Source organism: Malania oleifera, chromosome 6 (genome assembly GCF_029873635.1).
Source record: "Malania oleifera isolate guangnan ecotype guangnan chromosome 6, ASM2987363v1, whole genome shotgun sequence".
Taxonomy (NCBI): Eukaryota; Viridiplantae; Streptophyta; class Magnoliopsida; order Santalales; family Ximeniaceae; genus Malania; species Malania oleifera.
The window spans coordinates 74553286-74575444 of NC_080422.1; the positions used below are offsets into that span (position 1 = coordinate 74553286).

General features: G+C 37.9%; 1 protein-coding gene across 1 annotated transcript; it reads left to right on the top strand.

Moving 5' to 3' along the window:
* Positions 1-12475: 12475 nt before the first annotated feature.
* On the top strand, positions 12476-13939 carry LOC131158646 (uncharacterized). Its single transcript, XM_058113515.1, has one exon. It carries the CDS (start codon positions 12476-12478, stop codon positions 13937-13939), a length of 1464 nt encoding a protein of 487 aa, XP_057969498.1.
* The last annotated feature ends 8220 nt before the right edge of the window (positions 13940-22159 follow it).

The window sequence follows — 22159 nt, forward strand, 5'->3', positions numbered from 1 at the left end:
TTGTTTTTACTATAGTAATTTTTTAATATGTATTACTTTAAAGTTTATTATTTTAATCATATTTTTATAATATTATTTGATTTAAAGATGAAAATGAGTATTTTTCTAAAATTTAATTTTGAATTTATATTAATTTTATAAATGTTAACCTAGGTTGCTGATATTTACTTTTTAGTTTTTGTTTTTGGTTTTTGTTTTTGGTTTTCATTTCTCTAATTTTTTATCGTGATACCAAACAACCCCTTAACATTTTAAAAGATTTAATTTCAATTTTCTCTCCAAAGTTTGGGATCATTTTTACTTTCCTAAGTTATATTTGTGAAAATATTCTAAGTATCAATATTATTTAACCCTACTTGCACTAGTTAGTCAATAGAAATTACAAAAACTTGGACCTAGAACCAATTTGAGTTTTTTGTTAAACAGAAAATAGAGGCAAGGCATTTCAACCTAGGATTTTGTATGTGTATTTATATATATACATATTGGAATACCATTTTTTCTTTAGACTTAAGAGTTTCAAAAGGGTAACATTTTCTTAGTATTCTCATATTTTTTTTGGACTTTACTTTTAAAAGTCCCTTTATGAAATGAGTAAATTTATGTTAGGATCATTCACATTGCTCTTAAAAAAAAGAATTTTAGTTATGTATGTATTACCAATTATGACTAACATATTTTGAGTTAGTTCTAATTATTTGAAGGTGACCTAGCTAGTATTTTTCCATATTAATTATGGAAAAAACTATTTTTATGGATGAAATATTGAATGAAGTTGTTATTGCATTTAGATTTGATATGACGGATAAAAGTTCTTTAATCCGAACTGAATTCGACTCGATTTAACGAGTAAAGCTCAAATCTATAAATAATATCTATATGACCATGCTTATTAGGCATTTGTCTAACCAATATCAGTCCAATTGGTCAATGTCCAATCCCATAGTTCCAATTCTCTCCCTACTATATGCACCTCTAGATTTGTCAAATCCGCACTCAAACTCAAATCCAAGTATCCAATTCTTGCGATCAAAATAAAAATCATAAATTCATGATCTGAAAAATTTTAAAAAAGTTATAATTTTGTAATTAGTTATTAAATGTTTAAAAATTTATCAAATTCATTTTTTTTAAAAAAATTAATTATTATGTTATGAAATAAATTATTTATTAGATGTAAAAAAATCTATAATTAAAGTAGGAATAATAAATTATTTACCCTATGTCTCCGATTATCCGATTCAAACTATTATAAATCTATTATTTAATTAAATTGAATATAAATTAAAATTTTCTTATCGATAATCTATCAAATCGCCACAAATTATTTGATCCTATCTCCTTTAACTGCATTTATCTCTTCTGTGCAACTACTGAAGTTGTTCTTTCGCTCAACTACCAAAGGGAATATGCAACGATGGCACCATCGTTAGTTTGCGTTGCGTGTGGAGACATCTCCCGAGAATGCAGCCACGGCTAGGACAGGATAGGTGCCGCCCATTTCAATTATTGATGCTCAGTGAATGTCAATGATTGACGAATGCTAATTTTATGAGAGTGGGAAATATTTAATTGTGAAAAATATTTTAATTTCATGTACAAATGCTAGAATTTTTTTTAAAAAATCTTTAGGGGTCGTTTGACTCGCCACATAAAATATTCCCATAGAATGGCATTTTTCATAATTTTATTCTTAGGAATGGAATGTTTACCTCATGAAAATATTTATGCTTGGTTCGTATTTGAAAATTCTTAAATGCGTAGAAAATTTTCATGTCAATATCTGGTTGAAGATGAAAATCTTAGTAAATATTTTATAAAGATGATTATTATAATGTATATATATATATGATATATGAAAAATAATTATATCTATAACAAAAAATATTAACAAGAATTTGTTCTTAATTAGATCTATGTCTTAAAATTATTAAATAATCAAAAATTAAAAAAATCAACACTTAAATAATTTAATTTATTGAAATAATTAAGGCAATATCATATTTAAATATTAACAATTAAATTATAATATTATTACACAATAATAATATAATTTTTCATTTTATTAATAATTTAATATTTTAAATATAACAATAGGGTGTAATATTACAATATTATAGTGTAATTGTCGTTTAACTTGTCAAAATCACAAGGGCAATTTAGACCAAAAAGTGTAGAGTTCTCGTAAAAAGGATGGGAATAAAATGTCCATGTTTTGTGAATTTTTCATTTGCCGGAATATTAAGATACCTATTGAAAGCACCATATTTTGTGTGGCACATTATATTACAAAATTAGTTATCCTCCTTTTATTTGCTAAAAGTTTCAAAAATCACACATTTAAGTGGAACATTAAGGGTTTAGCTAAGTTTTAACAAACAATCATTAATGTGCATGTTTTTCTAGCGGTTAATAAAAAAAATATTCTTTTTAAGTGGTCAATAAAAAAAAAAAAACAGACTCTTATCTTTTAATTATCAGGGTGTCATCTAAGGTCTTTCCTATGACATAATCTCTTGGGCTCTATGTATCTCTTATCTTCCATCTTCCGGTCCACCTTTTTACATCTTTTATGCGTACATGTATCTATAAACTACTTCTAAAAGCATAAAGGCTAAAATTTGGTAGTCCGTAAAGTGTCAAATTCAAAATTCCACTTTTACCCATTATAATTCACTTATTCAAAATTAAAATGTGTTGAATGTCCCCAAAACCCATATTAGAACAATTAATTTGGCTATTTCACCCATTTCCTAATGATCTCTTACACCTTTTCATATTTCAACGATCATCTACTATGAACATCATCCATAACCTCCAATTTTACCTCCCTCGGGACCTTTTTCAGCTATAGTCCGCCATTATGTGAAGCATTTCTAGAAGTTGAATATTTGTAGATTGAAGTCCACACATCTCTAGCATTCTCATGATTTTGCCCTGGGTGGATTATCCTTTTGGTTCATATATGCCTGTAAATGGGTTCCTTAATTGCTAATCCACGGTGAGCTTGAGAAAAGTACCCATAATCACCATTTAGTGCCACGAAAAAAAAAAAAAAAGAAGCAACAATTCTTTATCTCCATAATCTAAGCAATCAAGGTAAACTCAATTTCACCATCTGTTCCTCATGTATGGCAACTCAATCTACAACAATTTTCATTATAGATTTGTGTTCATACAATTTTAATTTCATATTGATCCCTTAATCTCAAATTAATGTAGGCTATTACATGCTCAGTCTCTCTATAACATCCTATCAACTTAGTCGTGCTCCCATTGCTAGTGGTGAATATCTTGTCAGAAGGTGCCATGGCCAACACAAACATCCCTTTTGAAAAAAAAAATTGGTACCTCAAGATCGCTTATGATCCCATTTATCTACTACTCTATTTTCTCCATTGCTAAGTCTATTTTCTTTTAACCACCGAACTACCTCACCAGCTATGATTAGATGAGCATTCAACGATCACCTGAATGCCTGACCTCCCCATCGTATTAGGCCCCTTTTCGTTGAGGGTAGGTTACTGCTGGCACAAGGCAATTGTGATGCACACCAACGTCTAAGGGGGGATATCATTCTTACTATAGCTATCCTTGAACTTTTTATGAGAGTTGATAAAACAAGTTTATTCACAACTAATTCATCATTTCCCCATTTAAACCAACACAATCACTTAAATATGCTTAATTTTTTATCAAACAGAAAAAAAAAAAAGTGAAAGCATTGATTGATCATCAATGACCATAGCTTGCAACATGTCTGCAAAATGAAATAGGTAGAAAATAAATGGAATGAAAATTTGAATAGGGACATGATCAAATTAAGTAAAAGATTCTATTTCATTGCTTTTGACTATATTCTATTCTTACTCACCAAACGTGCAATTAGAATTTACAGATGGATCAAGAGTGAGAATGAAGGTAAAAAGAGTTATATTTCTACAACTGCTTAATTAATAATATACATGGAAGTTCAATAAATATCATTATGATATCTAATGCACACAGTTAATGTATTTTTCCTAAATAGAACCTCCTCAATCATGATGTCAAATATAAATATTCAATGTTTATTATTTCGATTTTGTTTGTAGTTGGCAAGTTTAAGTTTTAATTGATCTTTAATGTAGCGCCCTGACCCTCTACTCTGGCTCGGAGTGCTATCAAAATATAACATACACATTTCTCTAATACCACTTGTATGAAAACTAGAAGGCATTGGCCTCTTCTTCGAGTTCTAAGCCTCTACACCCCCCCTGCGAGCTCGTCTCTGCCACGGTAGCTTTATCTACCAATGTAGCGAACTCCTATACTTGAAGCACCGCCACTTGCTTTTAAATCTCCTACTTCAAACCCTTCTCAAAGTTCCAAGCCTTCACAGGCTCGTCTAGTATCATGTAGGGAGCAAACCATGACAGCTCCACAACTCGGGTAGTGTATTGTTGAATTGTCAACTGTCCCTGAGTCAGGTTTAGAAACTCCTCTGCCGTGGCTTTCTTGACAGAGGCTGGAAAATACCGATCAAAGAACATTTCTCTGAAACGGCTCCATGTCATGGCCACCGGTTCTAGTCTCTACTCCTTTAGCAGCTTTACCGCTTCCCACCATCTCTCGGCCTCTCTGGTCAACTTAAACGTAGCGTATAGCACCTTATGCTCATCAATGCATCGCAGTACAACCAAGATATTTTCTATAGAGACTCGAAGAATTATAGTAATTAAATAATAAAGGAAGTGGAGAAAAGGATTTTTCAAAAAAGGGGTTTTAGTAAGGTCTCGTTGACGAGTGCAAGGTACTCATCGACGAATAGGCTTCTTGGGCTCGTCGACGAGGACATGCATCTCGTCGACTAGAACTTATCGAAAGACTGGTTTCAGGGCCTGAAACTCGTCGACGAGGAGATGTGACTCGTCGACGAGGCCACATGAACAAGCATTCTATAAAAGGGCAAGAATTCATTTTCTTGCGAGAGAAACATGTAGGATTTCTCTCTCTCTCTCTCTCTCTCTCTCTCTCTCTAACTTCATCCCCTCTGCCTTCTCTATAGAAATACGGCCTCATTTCATGCCGGTTTGACAATCCGAAGTAACCATGCTTCTCCTGGGAAGTTTCTCTTCATATGTGCAGGAGTAAATTGTTGGTTATGCCAACTTGGACACCATCCCAAAATTTGGGTGAGTTGATTATTTTAAATTTTATTAAGTTTTTGGTGTTCATGGACTGAGCAGAATATGTTAGGAAAGATAATACTAAAGTTTTGTTGGAAAAAATGTAAATTTCAGGGTGTTGAGTTAGGAAAAACCATGGGTGTACTTTTGTATTAATTGGTGAGTTTCACAGTAGGCCAGGTAAGGGGATAAACTAAGTTAGTATTTTCATGAAATTATTTATTATTATTCAGCTTTTATTTCCAAAAAAATTATGTATGTTATAGAACTTGGTTTGAAAATACTGTTGTTAACAGGAAAATGAATTTAATACATTTTAGCAAGGGATATGATTTTTGTGCAAATCTTATGATTTGAACATTATTTACTTTTGTGTGGCATGAGTATGAAATTATATGATTCTATGTAATATCAAAATATTATATTTTTAGAATAAGCATATTATCACTGTTTCCAAGAAGATATTTAAAACGATACGGGAACTATGTTTAAAGTATGACGTTGAAACAATACATGGATTCCCAAACTATGTATGTTAAAATATGCTGGCGTAAGAGCCGTGGTTTACATGATATACTATGTCGGCGCAAAGGCCGTGGTTTACATGATATGATATGCAAAAGTTCATGAACATATTATCATGATAGATATTATTATGAAACAACTATGTATCATTATATGAAACTTACTATATGTTATCAGAACTCGGATGATTTGGTTTAGACTTTCACGAAGTAGGGAACTGTAACTATATGTTCACGATCATGTATATATTAGTGCTACCACATGTCGTATGGGACTGTGGAAGAATGGCAGTTGATGTGGTTTCATGGTAGTACAGGCGTCCCTCTAACAGTCTAGACCAGAAGAGGCAGACCCATCGTACTTACAGACTTATGTTGATTTAGCGTGGGCTAGCCATTGCTAGGTCCCTCATTCGGGCCGCACAACCTAGTCATGTGGGGGCCAACTCTCCATCTAAAGTGTTATTTCATGTACAATTTTATAAGATGATTTTCATGTATAAAAACTCAATATGCTATACCATTTCATGATAAATTATGTTTTATCCAGATATGATACAGATAGTTTGACCAAATATGATTTATGAACTGTTACATGTATAACACAAAAATACTTATGTTGCTACACACTGATGTTAGTTTATTTTCCTAATTGAGAGGTGGCTCATCATAGCATTATAAACATTTCAGGAAATCTAGATAGAGGGGCGAATAGAGCTCCGCGGTAGTAGAGACTGATTTGGCTACCCTGTCAGAAGGGTGAGTTACTGAGCTAGGGTCAAATGGGTTTTTGGAGTGAAACCCTAGGGATACTTTTGGGACTTTTTATGGATGATTGTATATATATATACATACGTATATGAAAGATTTAGTAGTACTCTGGTATGAGTTTCTGGTGTTTTATGACATATATATAATTTTATGTGTTCTGCTGCTTAGGTATCAGAATTGTATGACAGGTATATCCCTGGTACCCATGGGTCCAGGTTGATCATGATCTTGACAGTTGAGCATGATGATAGAGTTATTATTATTATTATGAAAAAAAAATTTATGGTCAAATAGGCAGGTCATTACATTTTCGATCCCCCGAATCTAGTTCTCCGCAAGAATCCGGTTGCATGTGAGACATTTTAAGAATGTCATTTAATTTTTTTTTTCTAATTGGAGTTTACAAATGTAAATGTATATGCATATGAAAATTTTTTTGTTCTCCTTATTTATTTATTTATTATAATAATAATTAATTAAATAATTGGAAGGAATAATCATTTATTAATTTAAATTTTCACATAGAATAAATTAGATTTTGTAAATTTTGTCTTTTAAAAAAAATATTTTTTAACTTACTCAATAAAACTTAATTTAATTAAGAAAAAGACGTTTATGATGCTAGAAAAATTTAATTAATTTTCTACATTTATTTATTGTATGCATAAAATAAAAAATTTATCCTTTTAATTTAAAAAAAGTAAAAAAGAAAAAGGAAAAAGAATGATCTAATGTTTTGTTGTAAAAAATTAATTAAGGGTAAAATTATTCTTTAATATATAAAAAAAATTAAATGTGAACGGTCAATAATATTATTTTAGAGTGACAATAATATTTCTCTAAAAATTTTGATTATAACTTTCACAATTTTTATTATATTTCTATATTGTTCTGCCTTTCTCCAAAAAACTCTACATTTGTTACAATAATTAAGATTTGGCTACGAACACTCTTCTTGTACTTAGTCAATAAGTAAGAAAAAAAAAATGATTCAATATTTTGAGATTTTGTCAAAATTTTGAGATTACATTTGTATTTGAGAACATGAACGAAGAGTTTTAAATTTGAGTTTGTGTGGATTTAAATTAAATTTAATATAATTTTGTATTATATTGTATTGTATTGTATTTAAATTCATATAAATTCAAATATGACTATTTAAAGTGCCAAAAATATAAAATAATGGTGAGACAAAATTGTTCTAGGTAGTGAGTCGAGGAATTTCATATTCATAATTCACAGATATAAATAATAAAATATAAATATATTTAATTATTCTTAAACTTTCACAATAATATTTAATTATTTTGACAACTTGTTAGAAATTTTTATATCTAAAATAATTTTTTTTGGATTAAATCATTCATCCTGTACACATTTTTTAATTAAAATCAAAATAAAATGATCATATGAATTTAAATATAATTAAAATAAAAATATGCATATATAATTAAAATAAAAATATGCATACTTTTAAAAAAATAAAAATAATAAAAGCCAATTTCAAAATATTTTTTTTCTATTTTTCAATTGTTGTGTACAATAAGTGTAGACACCCCAATTTTAACCAGGCCTTTCCGAAGAGACCTCATGTCAAAACCTTCTCACACTAGTTGTGGACCCCACACATTCTTGTAGGTCCCACACTGGTTATGGACCCTACACATTCTTGTAGGTCCCATGGTGTTCGTGGACCCCGCACATCCTTGTAGGTCCCACACTGCTTGTAGACCCCACACTGCTTGTGGGCCCCCACATATCCCCATTGGGCCCCACATGTGTTGTGGGCCCTACATCTCCTGGTACGCTAACTCGGATTCCTACATCCGATGCACATTACCCCATCTAGTACGCTAGCTCGGATTCCTACATCCGATGCACGTTACCCCCTGGTACGCTAGCTCGGATTCCTACATCTGATGCACGTTACCCCTTAGTACGCTAGCTCGGATTCCTACATCCAGTGCACGTTACCCCCCTGGTACGCTAGTTCGGATTCCTACATTCGATGCACATTACCCCTGGTACGCTAGCTCGGATTCCTACATCCGATGCACGTTACCCCATCTGGTACGCTAGCTCGGATTCCTACATCCGGTGCATGTTACCCCCTCTAGTACGCTAGCTCGGATTCTTACATCTGATGCACGTTACCCTCTTTGGTACGCTAACTCGGATTTCTACATCCGGTGCACATTACCCGCTTTGGTATGCTAGCTCGGATTCCTACATCCGATGCACGTTACCTCCTTTGGCATGCTTGTGCCTGTTGGCTCGGGTTCCTATTACCTTTAAATGGCTCGTGGACCCCACATTGCTTGTGGGCACCACATATCTCCATTAAGCACTACACTGTTTGTGGGCGCCACTTCTCCTGGTACGCTAGCTCAAATTCCTACATCCGGTGCACGTTACCCCCTTTGGTACGCTAGCTCGGATTCCTACATCCGATGCGCGTTACCCCCTCTAGTACGCTAGCTCGGATTCCTACATCCGATGCACGTTACCACCTCTGGTATGCTAGCTCAAATCCCTACGTCCGATGCACGTTACCTCTTTTGGCATGCTTGTACCTGCTAGCTCGGGTTTCTGTAACCCTCAAACCGTTTGTGGACCCCACATGGCGCGTGGGCCCTACACATCTCTGATGGGCTCCACATAGCTTCTAGAATCCTCTTATTATTATTATTATTATTATTATTATTATTATTATTATTATTATTATTTATTTATTTATTTTAATTTGTCAAATGCAAGCATACTTTGTCCCCCCATCATCATTCACCACATGTCATGTTTTCTCCCTTTATCATTCTTCCCATGCTATATTCCTTTCATCATTCATTATCCCATACTTTGTCCCCCCATCTTCACTCATCACATGTCATGCTTCCTCCATTTATCATTCTTCCCATACTATATTCTCGTCATCATTCTTCATCCCATATTTTGTCCCCCCATCATCACTCACCATATGTCATGTTTCCTCCCTTTATCATTCTTCCCATACTATATTCCCTTCATCATTCTTCATCCCATACTTTGTCCCCCCATCATCACTCACCACATGTCATGTTTCCTCCCTTTATCATTCTTCCCATACTATATTCCCCTCATCATTCTTCATCCCATACTTTGTTCCCTCCATCATCACTCATCACATGTCATGTTATCTCCTTTTTCCATTCTTCCCTTGCTAATTTCCCTTCATCATTCTTTCCCCCATACTTGGTTCCCCCATCATCACTCCCTTATGTCTTCTTTCCTATGCTTGCCCAAGCTAAGCCTATAAATAGCCCTCTTATTCCAAGCACAAAGGGGAGGAGAGTTCTTAGTGGTGGTAAGGAGAAGATTTCAAATATTGAAAATTTCTATTATAAGTTTGTGAAGCTAGTTTTTTTTTAGTGAAGATCAAGAGGTCAATTGATTCCGTTTCCTACCAGTGCTGAGTCACCCTATTTGAAGAAGGCACTTCGTAGTGCCTCGAGTTAGAGTTCAAGAACAACTCTCGGGAAGACGCTGTAGAGTGGCCCTAGTAGACTCACCAACAGAAAAAGAAGACTGGAGTAGAGGAAAACGAAAGAAGATCAAGCGGTCGACTGATCCCGTTTCCTATCGGTGTCGAGTCACCCCGTCCGAAAAAGGTACTCCGTAGTGCCTCGAGTCAGAGCTCAAGAACAACCATCGGGAAGACATTGTAGATTAACCCCTGCAGATTCACAGACAGGAAACGAAGATCGGAGGAGAAAAAGACGATAGGTAAAACCATGAACTTTCTCTTCCTGTGTTATATCTCCGCCCCCTTTCCCGAACCGGCCTCTACTGGTTTATTTGATTTGATTTGATTTTTTATTTTATTTTAAATAGCTTATTTTTAACCCATAAAAAACAAAAGGGAAACTTCATAAAAGACACAAAAATTCAGAAAAATTCTCAAAAAAAATTGAAAAATTTTTAAGGCTTTGAAACTTATTTACATTTGAAAACTTTTGAAGAAAATCTAAGAAAGTTTCCAACATGTTTGGCAAAGGTTAGATTTGTTTCGTTACATTCAAAATTTTCAAAAATACATTCTAAAGTTATATCTTTAAAACTATGACTTTCATGATTGTTGTCTAAAATTTGGTTATATTTGGAAGAATATTGGAAAACCCCGAAAGATCATTGGTCTCGACCAAGACCTTAAACTGGTTTTCCCCCAAACTGATCAACATTGGACCGGCTCACCATTCCCGAACTGGTTCACCCCGGTTTTCTCCATTTCGCTTGTATATTATTGTTGTATCCATAAAATTCACAAAAATCATGAAATTTTCAAAAATTCCAAAAACATTTTCACATTTTGATTTCAACTGATTTCATTTGTGTTATTTTGAAAGTTCGGGAAAAATCACAAAAATCATTTTCACACTTAGGAAAAATCATAAAAATATCTTTTTAGGCACAAGAAAAAAATCATTCCAATCCCGAACAAATTTCAAAAACCTCCCAAAATAGTATTTTTGATACTTTTTTTTTTTTAAAAAAACCTATAGATTTCAAAATCTCCAGGAGCATATTTTGTATCCTATTTTCGATTTTCCTTCCCGATGATTGCGACCAAGAGCATTGGCTCTTTGGGGTATTGGATTGCCCCGGTTATGAGGGAATACCTATATAGTATTTTCATTTTTTTGACTTTTGAAAGGGAGTAATCTTTAAAGACTTATTACATTTATTTCGGGAAAACTCTTTATTAATCTGGTACCATTCGTAAGAACGGGCGTGTAGGGGGTGCTAATACCTTCCCCTTGCGTAACCATACTCCCGAGCTTGACTTTGGTAACGTAGACCGATTCTACCCCTAACGGGGTAGCAATCAAGTGTTCTAACCACACTTCAAAAGGTTAGTGGCGACTCGACCACACATCGTTTTCCACGAAAATTCACATTTTCAAAATACACATTCATTTTTTCCAGTTCGCAAGCCGAACCCATTTTTAAAGTAGAGATTGGTTCTCTGGGTCGGGTCTGGGATGTCGAGACAGCTTGGCGACTCCGCTGGGGACATTGAGAGTTGAGCCAGTGATTAATTAAGAATTATCCCGATCTCAAATCTAAATAAGCCTTTTGATTACTCCCTTTCATTTTTGTACAAATTTGGTTGCATATACATGAATAAATTGTGAATGCCTTGCTTGCTTTGATTCGTGAATAAGCATGTGTTTAGTTCTGTTTGTTTTTGCTAAGCATGTGATTAGCAGTACCTTGGATAAGCATGATGTTTTTTTTCCCTTGCTATTTTATTATGCATATGTTCTGAATAATGGATGGATGTGGGGTAGGGGGTGTAGGTTGAAATGGTTAAACTCACACACTCTCACAGCTCCACGCCCGAGCTTTCCCAGCTAGGATTAGAAAGGAGTGTAATAGTGCCAGTTCCCATGTGGCATGGCCTATAGGACCCACGAACCACTCCGCTCAATGCGAGCTCTATCCGGACCTCTGTGAGGGAGGATGGAATTTCAATCTGGGAACCTTTTGTCTATAAGGATAGAGCTTAACCACACATGGTCATCCATAATCCCTAGCCTAGGGTAGAGCCTTAGAGGACCCTATGTACATACCTTCCTCGAGGTCAGGATAGAAGACACATCCTTCTCCACATGTTGTAATCCATGTCTGTTGTATATATGAAATGCCTTGTGTTTTGTACATCCTGCCTCCATGTCAGACATCCATATCACTTGGCCAATGTTTTGAAAAAAGCCTGATTCGCTTAAAAGTCAAACTTTATCTCTTAAAGTACCCTACCCAAGGGAAAATTGATCAACCTTGAGATCATTGAGGTTTTTCCCGGAACCTTGGCCAAATGATTAATTAGGTTGCATTCCATGCATACATGCATACATGTTCCTCTCCAAGGGGCCGGTAATCACTCTCTGACTTCCTGTTAGGCCAAGTTAAATCCAGAATCCCAACATTGAGCCCACTACTACACACCCTTACAACACTCGCAGAAAAGCAAAAGCTATGGCAGAACAGTTGGAAAGCCGTGTTCTGGGGATCGAGCAGGGGCAGGAAGAGCTGAGCAATCAACTGAAGAAGATATTGGACCTACAGCTGAACAAAGGGAAGACAGTCCAAGATCAGGATCATCAAGAAGAAAATGACCCTATCCACCCGCCCGATTTTACGTCGATTCATGGGCAATCTTCTGGTCCGCCCCCATTCACCTCGGAGAAACCGCTGCATGGCACACCATCTTTTATCTCAGCAGTGACAAGAATGGGGATGCCCTCATCAGCAATTGCGGGTGTAGAGACAAGCAAGACCACGACGGAATACCGTCGTGACGAGCTGGAAGAGCGGCTAAGGGCCATAGAGGGGACTCAAACCGCCAGTACTGTCAGACCCTCAGATTACTGCCTAGTGCCTAATGTAGTCCTTCCTCCAAAGTTTAAGATGCCAGATTTCGAGAAGTTTGACGGGACCACATGCCCTCAGACCCACCTCTGGATGTATTGTCAGTCGATGGCCGCCTATATCGATAATGAGAAGTTGATGATGTATTGCTTCCGAAGCAGTCTTACCGGGACAGCGACTAGATGGTATGTCCAGCAGAATAAGGCCCAGATCCGTACGTGGGGTGACTTGGCCGATGCCTTCGAAGCGCAATATCGTCATATCTTGGAAATGGCTCCGGACAGGATCTTTTTTTTGGAAATGGAGAAGAAGCCAACAGAAACTTTCAGGGAGTATGCACACCGTTGGAGAGATGCAGCCACTCAAGTGGACCCTCCGGTCAGCGACCGTGAGGCAATATCGATGTTCGTAGGGATGTTAAAAGATCCCTACCATTCACATCTGGTAGGGTCCACCCCTCATAACTTCATGGACATTGTGGTGGTAGGGGCCAGAGTGGAAGCCGACGTCAAAGCTGGACGAATAAAGACTGACACTATCGATAACGGCCCAAGTAAGAAGTGGGTCAAAGGTAAAAAGGAAGAAGAGACCCAAATGATACAGGGGTCTATCAGGAGCCTAAGGCAGAGAAGCCGAAGTCAACAACCTAGGGCAAATTTCTACATGGAACCAGAAGTGAACCAAACACTACATATGGGCCCAAGGCCCCAGTTTTCAACCCCCCGACTAAGACCAGCACCAACAAACAATCAAGTTCGAGAAAGGGATGCACCGAGGAATGCTAGAAGGATTGACCTAATCCCAATGCCCTATGCCGACTGGTTTCCTCAACTGTGTGAGAGAGGAATGGTGACGACCATACCAGCCATTCCCGTCACCGATCCCCCACCACGATGGTTTGATCCCAATGCCCGCTGTGCATACCACGCAAACTCTCCGGGCCACTCCATTGACCAGTGCTGGGCTTTCAAATATAAAGTTCAGTCATTGAAGGGTGCAGGGTGGCTGGCCTTTGATGACAAGCCGACGGGCATTCAAGGAAACCCTTTACCCAATCATGAGGGAGACTAGATTGGTATGGTCGGGGTAAAACTCAGAAAGCCACAAGAAGCCAACCTAGATCGTTTGGCTTTGGATGCTAAAATCCCCTCGAACACTTCTACAGAGTGGATTGTTGACCTTATAAGTCACGCCCTGGTTTTGATAATGACAAATACTCTTGTATTTAATAAATATCTAGTTCATGTGCAGGTCCATATTAGCAGATCATTAATGGCACATAACAGATCAAAAAGCTTGAAGACAATTTCAAATTCCAAATTGTAATATCTCTAAGTGAAATTGGTCTGTAATAGCAATTAGGGCATTTGGTTTGTAATAAGCTCACACACATCACATGCATGATTTATTTTGTAAGCTCAAATCGAACCATGAATGAGAAAGGACCGTAGAAAGACCTTAGGGTGCACCTTCGGTCGACCGACACCGGACTTTTTCGGTGTTTCCAAATTAGACCCCAAGTGACCTTAGGACACACACATATTCACATACATTTGTTAGGCACTTGATTAGGACTTGTTTGATTCAATTCGGGACCGAAATGCACACTTGGTGCACTTTTGGTCGACCGAAACCTGTAGTTCAAAAGGCCCTGGTCGACCGAACCAGCCCTGGGTCAATAGTTTGACCAAGGCCCAGTCGACCGAGACCTTATAGTTCATTTGACTCTGGTCGACCGAACCACCAAGGAGTCAACGTTTTGACCTCCCGGTCGACTGACCAACTTTGTACTCCAACAACCTGGTCGACCGAGGGGTCTCGGGAAAATTCCCAGCTGTATGGTCGATTGAACCACACAGTTCAAAAAGGCCCGGTCGACCGAACCTCAGAAAAATTGGAAAATCGCCTTGCCTCGGTCGACCGACCACTCAGTTCAAAATACCCCTGGTCGACCGAGCTACTTGAGTCCTGATTGACCGAACCATCTCTGGTCGACCAGACCTCTCGGGTTGCTCCTATTTTTACCGCGGTTAAATAATTTTAAACATGGTTAAATTGATTTAAACATCATTAATCTTTTCTAATAATCCTTGATAGGTCCCCAACGGTCAAAATTTTCAGCATGTCTATATGTACTCTTTCATTTGGTGGATTAAGCACGGATTAGCAAAAAGGATTAGGAAAATCTCTCTCAAGAAAAAATACCTTCTTTTGATTCCTATTTGCTCATATCTTTCCTAAAAGCACTCTAGCTCACTTCTTCAAGTTCAAAATCATTTGTAAGTGCTTTAAGTATATATTCAAATAGGTTTTGCTCTCATTGTTTAGAGTGTTTGAATCGATTTTTCTCTCGAGAGCATAACCTAAGTTTTCTTAGGAGGCTTTGCTAATAAGCCTACTCTAAGAAGACTTATGGTGAACTTCTGAGTGTGGCATTATCATTGCAATATCTTTGGAAGTTTGTATTTGTTTTGATTTGCAAAAACATATTTCAAGCTTACTTAAATATCTTGTGAAATTTATTGAACCATTTGTGAAAAAATATTTGTGCTTATTACACTAATCTTTGTGGTATTATTTATACAAGTATATATATCATTTGCCGAAAACAAAGATTATCTATTTTGCAATCCAAGCATATACACATTCGTATGATTGACACATTCTATTGATTGATAATGTTGAGGCTTGTTTAATACTCTGTGTGAACACGCTTGATTGAATATTTTGAAGTACACATATTATTATTGATACTCTTACGTACTTGCTACACTAATAGAAAACATTGTTGAGAGTTGACATATTTAGACCACACAGAGCTTACATTATTAAATCATCTGTGGTGCTTTGTGTCTGTGCGCATTTGTGGTACAAATCCGCTTTACGTGAAAGCACTCTTGTATTGTACCTTTGATTGTATATCTGAGAGATTCCAGGCATGGCCTGAGGGGGCGGTAATCCAAACCGGTAAGGATTGGTGTAAAGGTTGAGGTCAGCCCTGTGATAATTTGACCTTGTTTGTATAGGTGCCGCTCCACCTGTTTAAGTGAGCAAGTTATCGTGATAATCCTTGTGCTGGTTAGCCAAGGCGGGGACGTAGGTAGTTGGCCGAACCTCGATAGCATATCTGCGTGTCATCCTCTCTTTACTGCTTTCTGGTGCTTGTGTGATTGTTTAAACAGTTTTATTCAATTTCTGGTATATTTACATTATTTGCACTAGATTGACCATAGGGTTGTGAACATATTGCTGTTAGGAGGAACACCTACGAAATAAATTTTAAAAATACCAATTCACCCCCTCTTTTGGGATCACGGTAAAGCTAACATGGATCCGTCATCTCCAACTAGGAGTACAGCTTCAGAACTAGAGTTCTTTTGATTTACTAGATATCATCATGTAAGGATCTTTTTTTCAGGATTTGTTTAGTTCTGTTTTTCTTTTGTATTCCCATGGCCACTAAAAAATTGGGGAAGCTCCTTAATGAAAATGAATCATGCATTCCTTGTCATTTATGTGCATTTTGGAAATCAACTGTCAAAATTTGTTTGTTAATTTCATGCAGGAATAAAGAAAATAACAACACCAGAATCCCTCGCCGAGTAATTGACATTAACTTTGAAAATCTAATCCATGAAACTGAAGTTGAAGATCGAGAACTAAACTTGTCCCCTGAAATGGAAAGAATGTTAAAATCCGATGAAAAACCAACCTTGACTAGTAGCGATCCCACCGTTATGATTAAACTGGGAACTGAGGAAGAACCCAAGCAGATGAAAATCGGGGCACTGCTAAAGGGAGAAGAAAAGAACCAATTAAACTTGATCGAGGAGAAAAGGATGGCCGCCATGGCCTATGGACAATTATACCAAAGAAGGATGATAAGAGTGTTTAATCGAAAAGTGCGGCCCCGGCAGTTTCAGGAGGGGGACCTAGTACTGAAAACGATTTTACCGATTCATACGGACCCTCGTGTCAAATGGACACCAAACAATGAAGGGCCTTACGTGGTAAAGAAGGCATTCTCAGGAGGTGCCCTACTGTTAGTGAATATGGACGGAACCGACCTATTGCACCCTGTTAACTCTGATGCTGTAAAGAAATATTATGCTTGATGGTTGTATACATCTCCCAAGGAAATTAACGGAAGGATCACAATGTTATTTCATGTGTCCCCTCTTTGCTCATTGTTTCGATTAAATGATGGATGGCCATTTTTGGACCACCAGTTCCCTTAAAGAACCCAATGTTTTTAATCACTTGATGAACCTTTTTGAGCTTTAAAATCGAAACCATCTTCTTCGAAAAAGTCATTTCTCAAAATTTAAATAGGGTTGGGATTTTCAAAGGTCAGACAAATCATGCGAGTCAATAATACAGTGCCAAAATGATGGCAGACCATTTTTCTGCTACCCAAAAGTTAGAGAAAGTAAACACCCCTTCATACCCTCTATTGTGCCTAAAAATGTTTAATCTTTCGTTTAAACCCGCCAAAGGATCACACCCCACACTGGGGCAGTTTTGGAAAGACCAATCTCGAACGAAGCCTAAATAAATAAATGGAGGCACGATTCCCCGTAAAAAAGAAAAAAATGGAAAAATGATGCAAAAGAACAAGGGGAAAATCAAAGCACAGGAAAGGCAAGAGTTATACGTCATTTGTGATCTTTGGCCAATTCACCCTTTGGTAAAATTCATAAGTTCGAGCCTCGTACATCCTTTCTTCTTTAACCAATACCCATAACCTACATTACAACCCGAATGAAAAGACCTGACCAGATTAGCATATGTTGTTGCCTCAAATGATTTGTCAGACTCAATTTTTGAATCTGAACTACGTAATGACCTGATCCTAAAAAGGTACGTAGGTAGCTTGTTCAAAAGGACAAGTTCGGTCAAACTCCTGTAAAAATGTCTCACCCCAAACTGGGGCAGGATTTGTTGCCATGGGATGGGTTTTTGAGCCTTGGTTTCCTTATTCTTCTGAAAACCTAAATCCCCAAGCCTACGTTTTGTCTCGAGTCTTAAAGACCATCCAGAGATCAAAATGTGAAGCAAAACACCAAAATAATCCTTGAGCAAACAATGGACCTAAAGGCAATATTCAACCTTACAGTACCAAAAGGGCCAGTCTCCTTCTAGTTGAAACTGGGGCAGTTGTCGCAAGAACAAGAGATTTTATTTTTCACAAATTAATGTCGATGCCTTTTGGAACAGGGAATGCTGTTGTAAAACTTATCTTTTTCCTGAATAAATTTTGAATGTAACAGAACAACTATTTCAAACAGATTGACATCTTGATTCAGCACATTAATGACATAAATGCATGATTATTCTCATTATTAGGAATCCCCCGTTTATTAAGGTCAAAAATCGGGAACCCAATACACTAGGAGGGTGTTCAGCCACCAATGGGGAGCTTGAAGCATGTCAAACATTGATAATGAAGGAATGTTGGGTCAGATTCGGAGTACTCCTTCAAGTTTTGGGAATCATTACAAGCGTTAGTGATCAACTACCGGGATAGATCTTGAACAATCCCTGAGCTTTGAAGATCATGGAAAGTACCGACAGTCAGACACTGGGGCAGAAATTGAACATCTTTCAAATTTTGAAGAAAGTACTGACAGCCAAACACTATAACAAATGTTGAGTATCTTCTGGAAAGTACCGATAGTCATACACTGGGGCAGATTTTGAGTGCCTGTAGAAATTTGAAAATGGTCAGAGCCGTGATGAGAAAAGCACTAGGACAGATTTCGAGACCCTTTTGGAATCCAGAACGCGGTAAAGACTAATAGCATATGGATGAAACCGGGGCAGTTATTGAGTTCCATTTAAGGCGAAGTTGGGTACCATCGTGCCATACTAGAACTTAAAAGTGTGGCCAAGATCCGAGATTAAGAAGAAAGGCCATGCATCCTCATACATTTCATGCATGCACTTCATGCATCCTCATGCATTTAGTGAAAGGCATTCCCATTATAGGTAACAGCATACAGACATATCATGTAACGGGCATCATGTATATATAACAATATGCCCCTGCATTCAAGCATCGCAATTTAGTAACACGTATACATATAGCAGCAGAGCACCATTCATTTATACTTGTCTGGTTGAATAAATTTTTGATTAATCCTGTTACATCCATAGCCAACCAGCGTAGGGGTTTGGTCATTGTACCCCCATGACCCAAATTTTTACATCCATAACAAGCCATTCAGAGGATATTTTAACCCGGTTCAGTGTACCAGCAATACTATTGTCCTCAGTAATTAAAAAAAAAAAAAAGAAGAGAAAACACCCAAATTTTATTAATTTCCCCCACTTATGGCGGAGGAATACCGTGGTTACAGGCACGGTCCTGGGAGATTACAGCCAAAACTCTCCCAAAACCCAAAAAAAAAAACAAAAATTTGACCTTTTCCAGGTCACGTACAGACGGATTTTCATTTCAGGCTGCAAAACGAGAAGTCGGACCTTTTCCATGCACCATGGTTTTGAGCCGTTTTTGCTCCCGCTGGATGTCCTCCTGGCTTTTCTCTAACTCAGCTATTCTAGGCCTAAGGTCGTCAGAGTAAACTGCCACCATTTTTCTCAAATCATCGATCTCCTGTTTTAACATCATATTTTCTTGCCTTAAGTTTCTCGATTTCCGCTGTTCCTCTTGGTATTTCGTCCGTAAGGCGTAGGTTTCATTCCGAAGGAGGGTCACGGTCTCGTTCTGTCTCTGCAAGCGACGGACAAGGTGAGATGTTGAAGACATTGCCTGGGCACTGTGATAGAGTGCCTGATTGACTATGCCTACATCGGACATTGTGGCCAGTACTGCCTCATTCCTCAGCATTTCTTTCTGGAACTGAGGAGAGAGTTGGAAGGAACTGAGAACAGTAGAACAGGATGGCACCTCTGGTGCCACATTCAAATCGGGAACCTGCTTAGAAGATGAAGCCCCAGCCATGAGATATGGTTAAGAGTGTTGAGAGATTTGAGATGGTTAAGGTACGGTTTCTCATAACAGAGGATGACCAAAGATAGGTTACAGTCACGCTTGGAGTTTGCCTATGGTGTTTAAGTGTGAGAGGAAGTTTGCTTAAATAGAATGAAAAGGATTGCCATGCTGAGTGTGTGTCTGACAGGAGGACGAGAGAGGCGACGTGCATCGAGAAGCCCCCAAAGTTTGTGAGCGAGGTAAGCTGTGGGAGTTGTGCAGTCCCCTCAGTGGAGGATTATCTTCACAAGGCGGCGGAAAAAAAAAATCCCGAGGTAGATTTTGAGAGACGTGGAGCAGTCATAATATCTAAACCCGAGGAAAAAGAAAAAGAAAAAAGAGAAAAGGGGGGGGGGCATTTATTCTTGGGGCTTGTTTTTAAAAAAGGAACCCGAAGCCGGTTTGTTTTGCACAAATCCCAACTATTTAAATAAACTCGGGGTTTATTTTTGAAAAGGGAAAGTGGGCCAGTCTGTTTTAAATGACCTAGGCTCTATTTCTTTCTGAATTGGGCTGACCCAGTTTTAAAACTCAATCCAAGCCCAACCGTTTTAATAGACACGGGCTTTATTTTTTAAAAAGTGGGCCGACCTATTTTAATAATGACTTGGGACCTATTTCTTTCTGAATTGGGCCGACCCAGTTTTAAAACTCAATCCAAGTCTAACCGTTTTAATAGACACGGACTTTTGTTTTTTTTTATAAAAAAGTGGGCCGATCTCTTTTAAAAATGACTTGGGCCTTATTTCTTTCTGAATTGGTTCGGCCCGGTTTTGAAACTGAATCCAAGCCCAACCATTTAAATAGACACGGGGCTTATTTTTTTAAAAAAGTGGGTCGGCCTGTTTTAAATGACATAGGCTCTGTTTCTTTCTGAATTGGGCCGACCCAGTTTTAAAACTCCATCCAAGCCTAACCGTTTAATTAGACACGGGCCTTATTTTTTAAAAGGAAAAGTGGCGGCCTGTTTTAAAAATGACTTGGACCCTGTTTCTTTCTGAATTGGGTTGGCCTTTTTAAAAATCAAAGCCCATTTTTCGAAAGCAAACTTGGGCCCAATTCACTCAAGCCCATCCCAAAGACCACACACGTGATAAAGCCCAAGTGGCTCGCTCGTGATCCCCCGAATTCACTCAACTCACTCGACTCGAAGACAAGTTGACTCATCCTCGACCTCACCACCCCAACTGAAACCCTAATGAAACCCTAAACCTAACTCCCAAACCAGAAATACCTTAAGCCCTAAATTTTCACACAAATAACAACCAGTAATCAAACATACACAACATTGAAATATATATATATATATATATAAAGGGAAGAAAGAAAGAACTTATCTCCTTTGGGAGTTTGAAAGAACTCCCCTTGCATCTGTGCGGATCTTCCCTACCGGGGCACTCCCGGTGATCATCATTTGTCTGGGCTTCACCAGATCTCTCCAGATCTGACTACGAAAACAGAATAAGAGGCCGATCGGAGCTGGATCACCTCTAAAGATGTTTGGGATCTTAAGTTTGCCAAGACCTAAGGTCTCTGAAGAACTGTATATAAAGAGAGAGCTTGGAGATAGGCAAGAGTAGGAAAGAAATTACAGAGGGGCTAGGGTTTTAAGTTTGCAGCAAATAAGAGCAGAGCACAGAGATTGAAAGAGGAGAATAGAGAGGGTGAAAGAAGAGAGAAGAGAGAAAGAGAGGGCGTTCGAGAGAATGAAACGCAGGGATATGAACAGAACAAAAAAATTAGGTTTAAATATCTAAAGCCCCGGAGCCACAGGATTCAACCACGTGGCAATCCGCCGTCCGTTCGATCAAAGAGTCTGTGTGGCCACCCTGATCACAGCACGATCTGTGTTTTCCAAGGATCGTCAGGATTGTGCCATGCCTTGATCCGGGTCATATTTGACCAGCCACTCGGTCACCAACACGTGGCTCATTTTCCCCCACACACAAAAATTCTGCACGACCACCTTGATCATCGCACGATCTGTGTTTTCCAAGGACAGTCAGAATTGTGCCATGCCTTGATCCAGGTCACATTTGACTAGCCACTCGGTCACCAACACGTGGCTCATTCTCCCCCACACACAAAAAGTCTGCGTGGCCACCCTGATCACCACACGATTTGTGTTTTCCAAGGACGGTTAGGATTGTGCCACTCCTTGATCCGAGTCACATTTGATCAGTCACTCACACGTGGCACCTCTCCTCAACCACATGATCTGTGTTTTCCAAGGACGGCTTGGATTGAGCCACATCATCGATCCACACCCGCATACACCAGCCACTCAGTCACTGAGA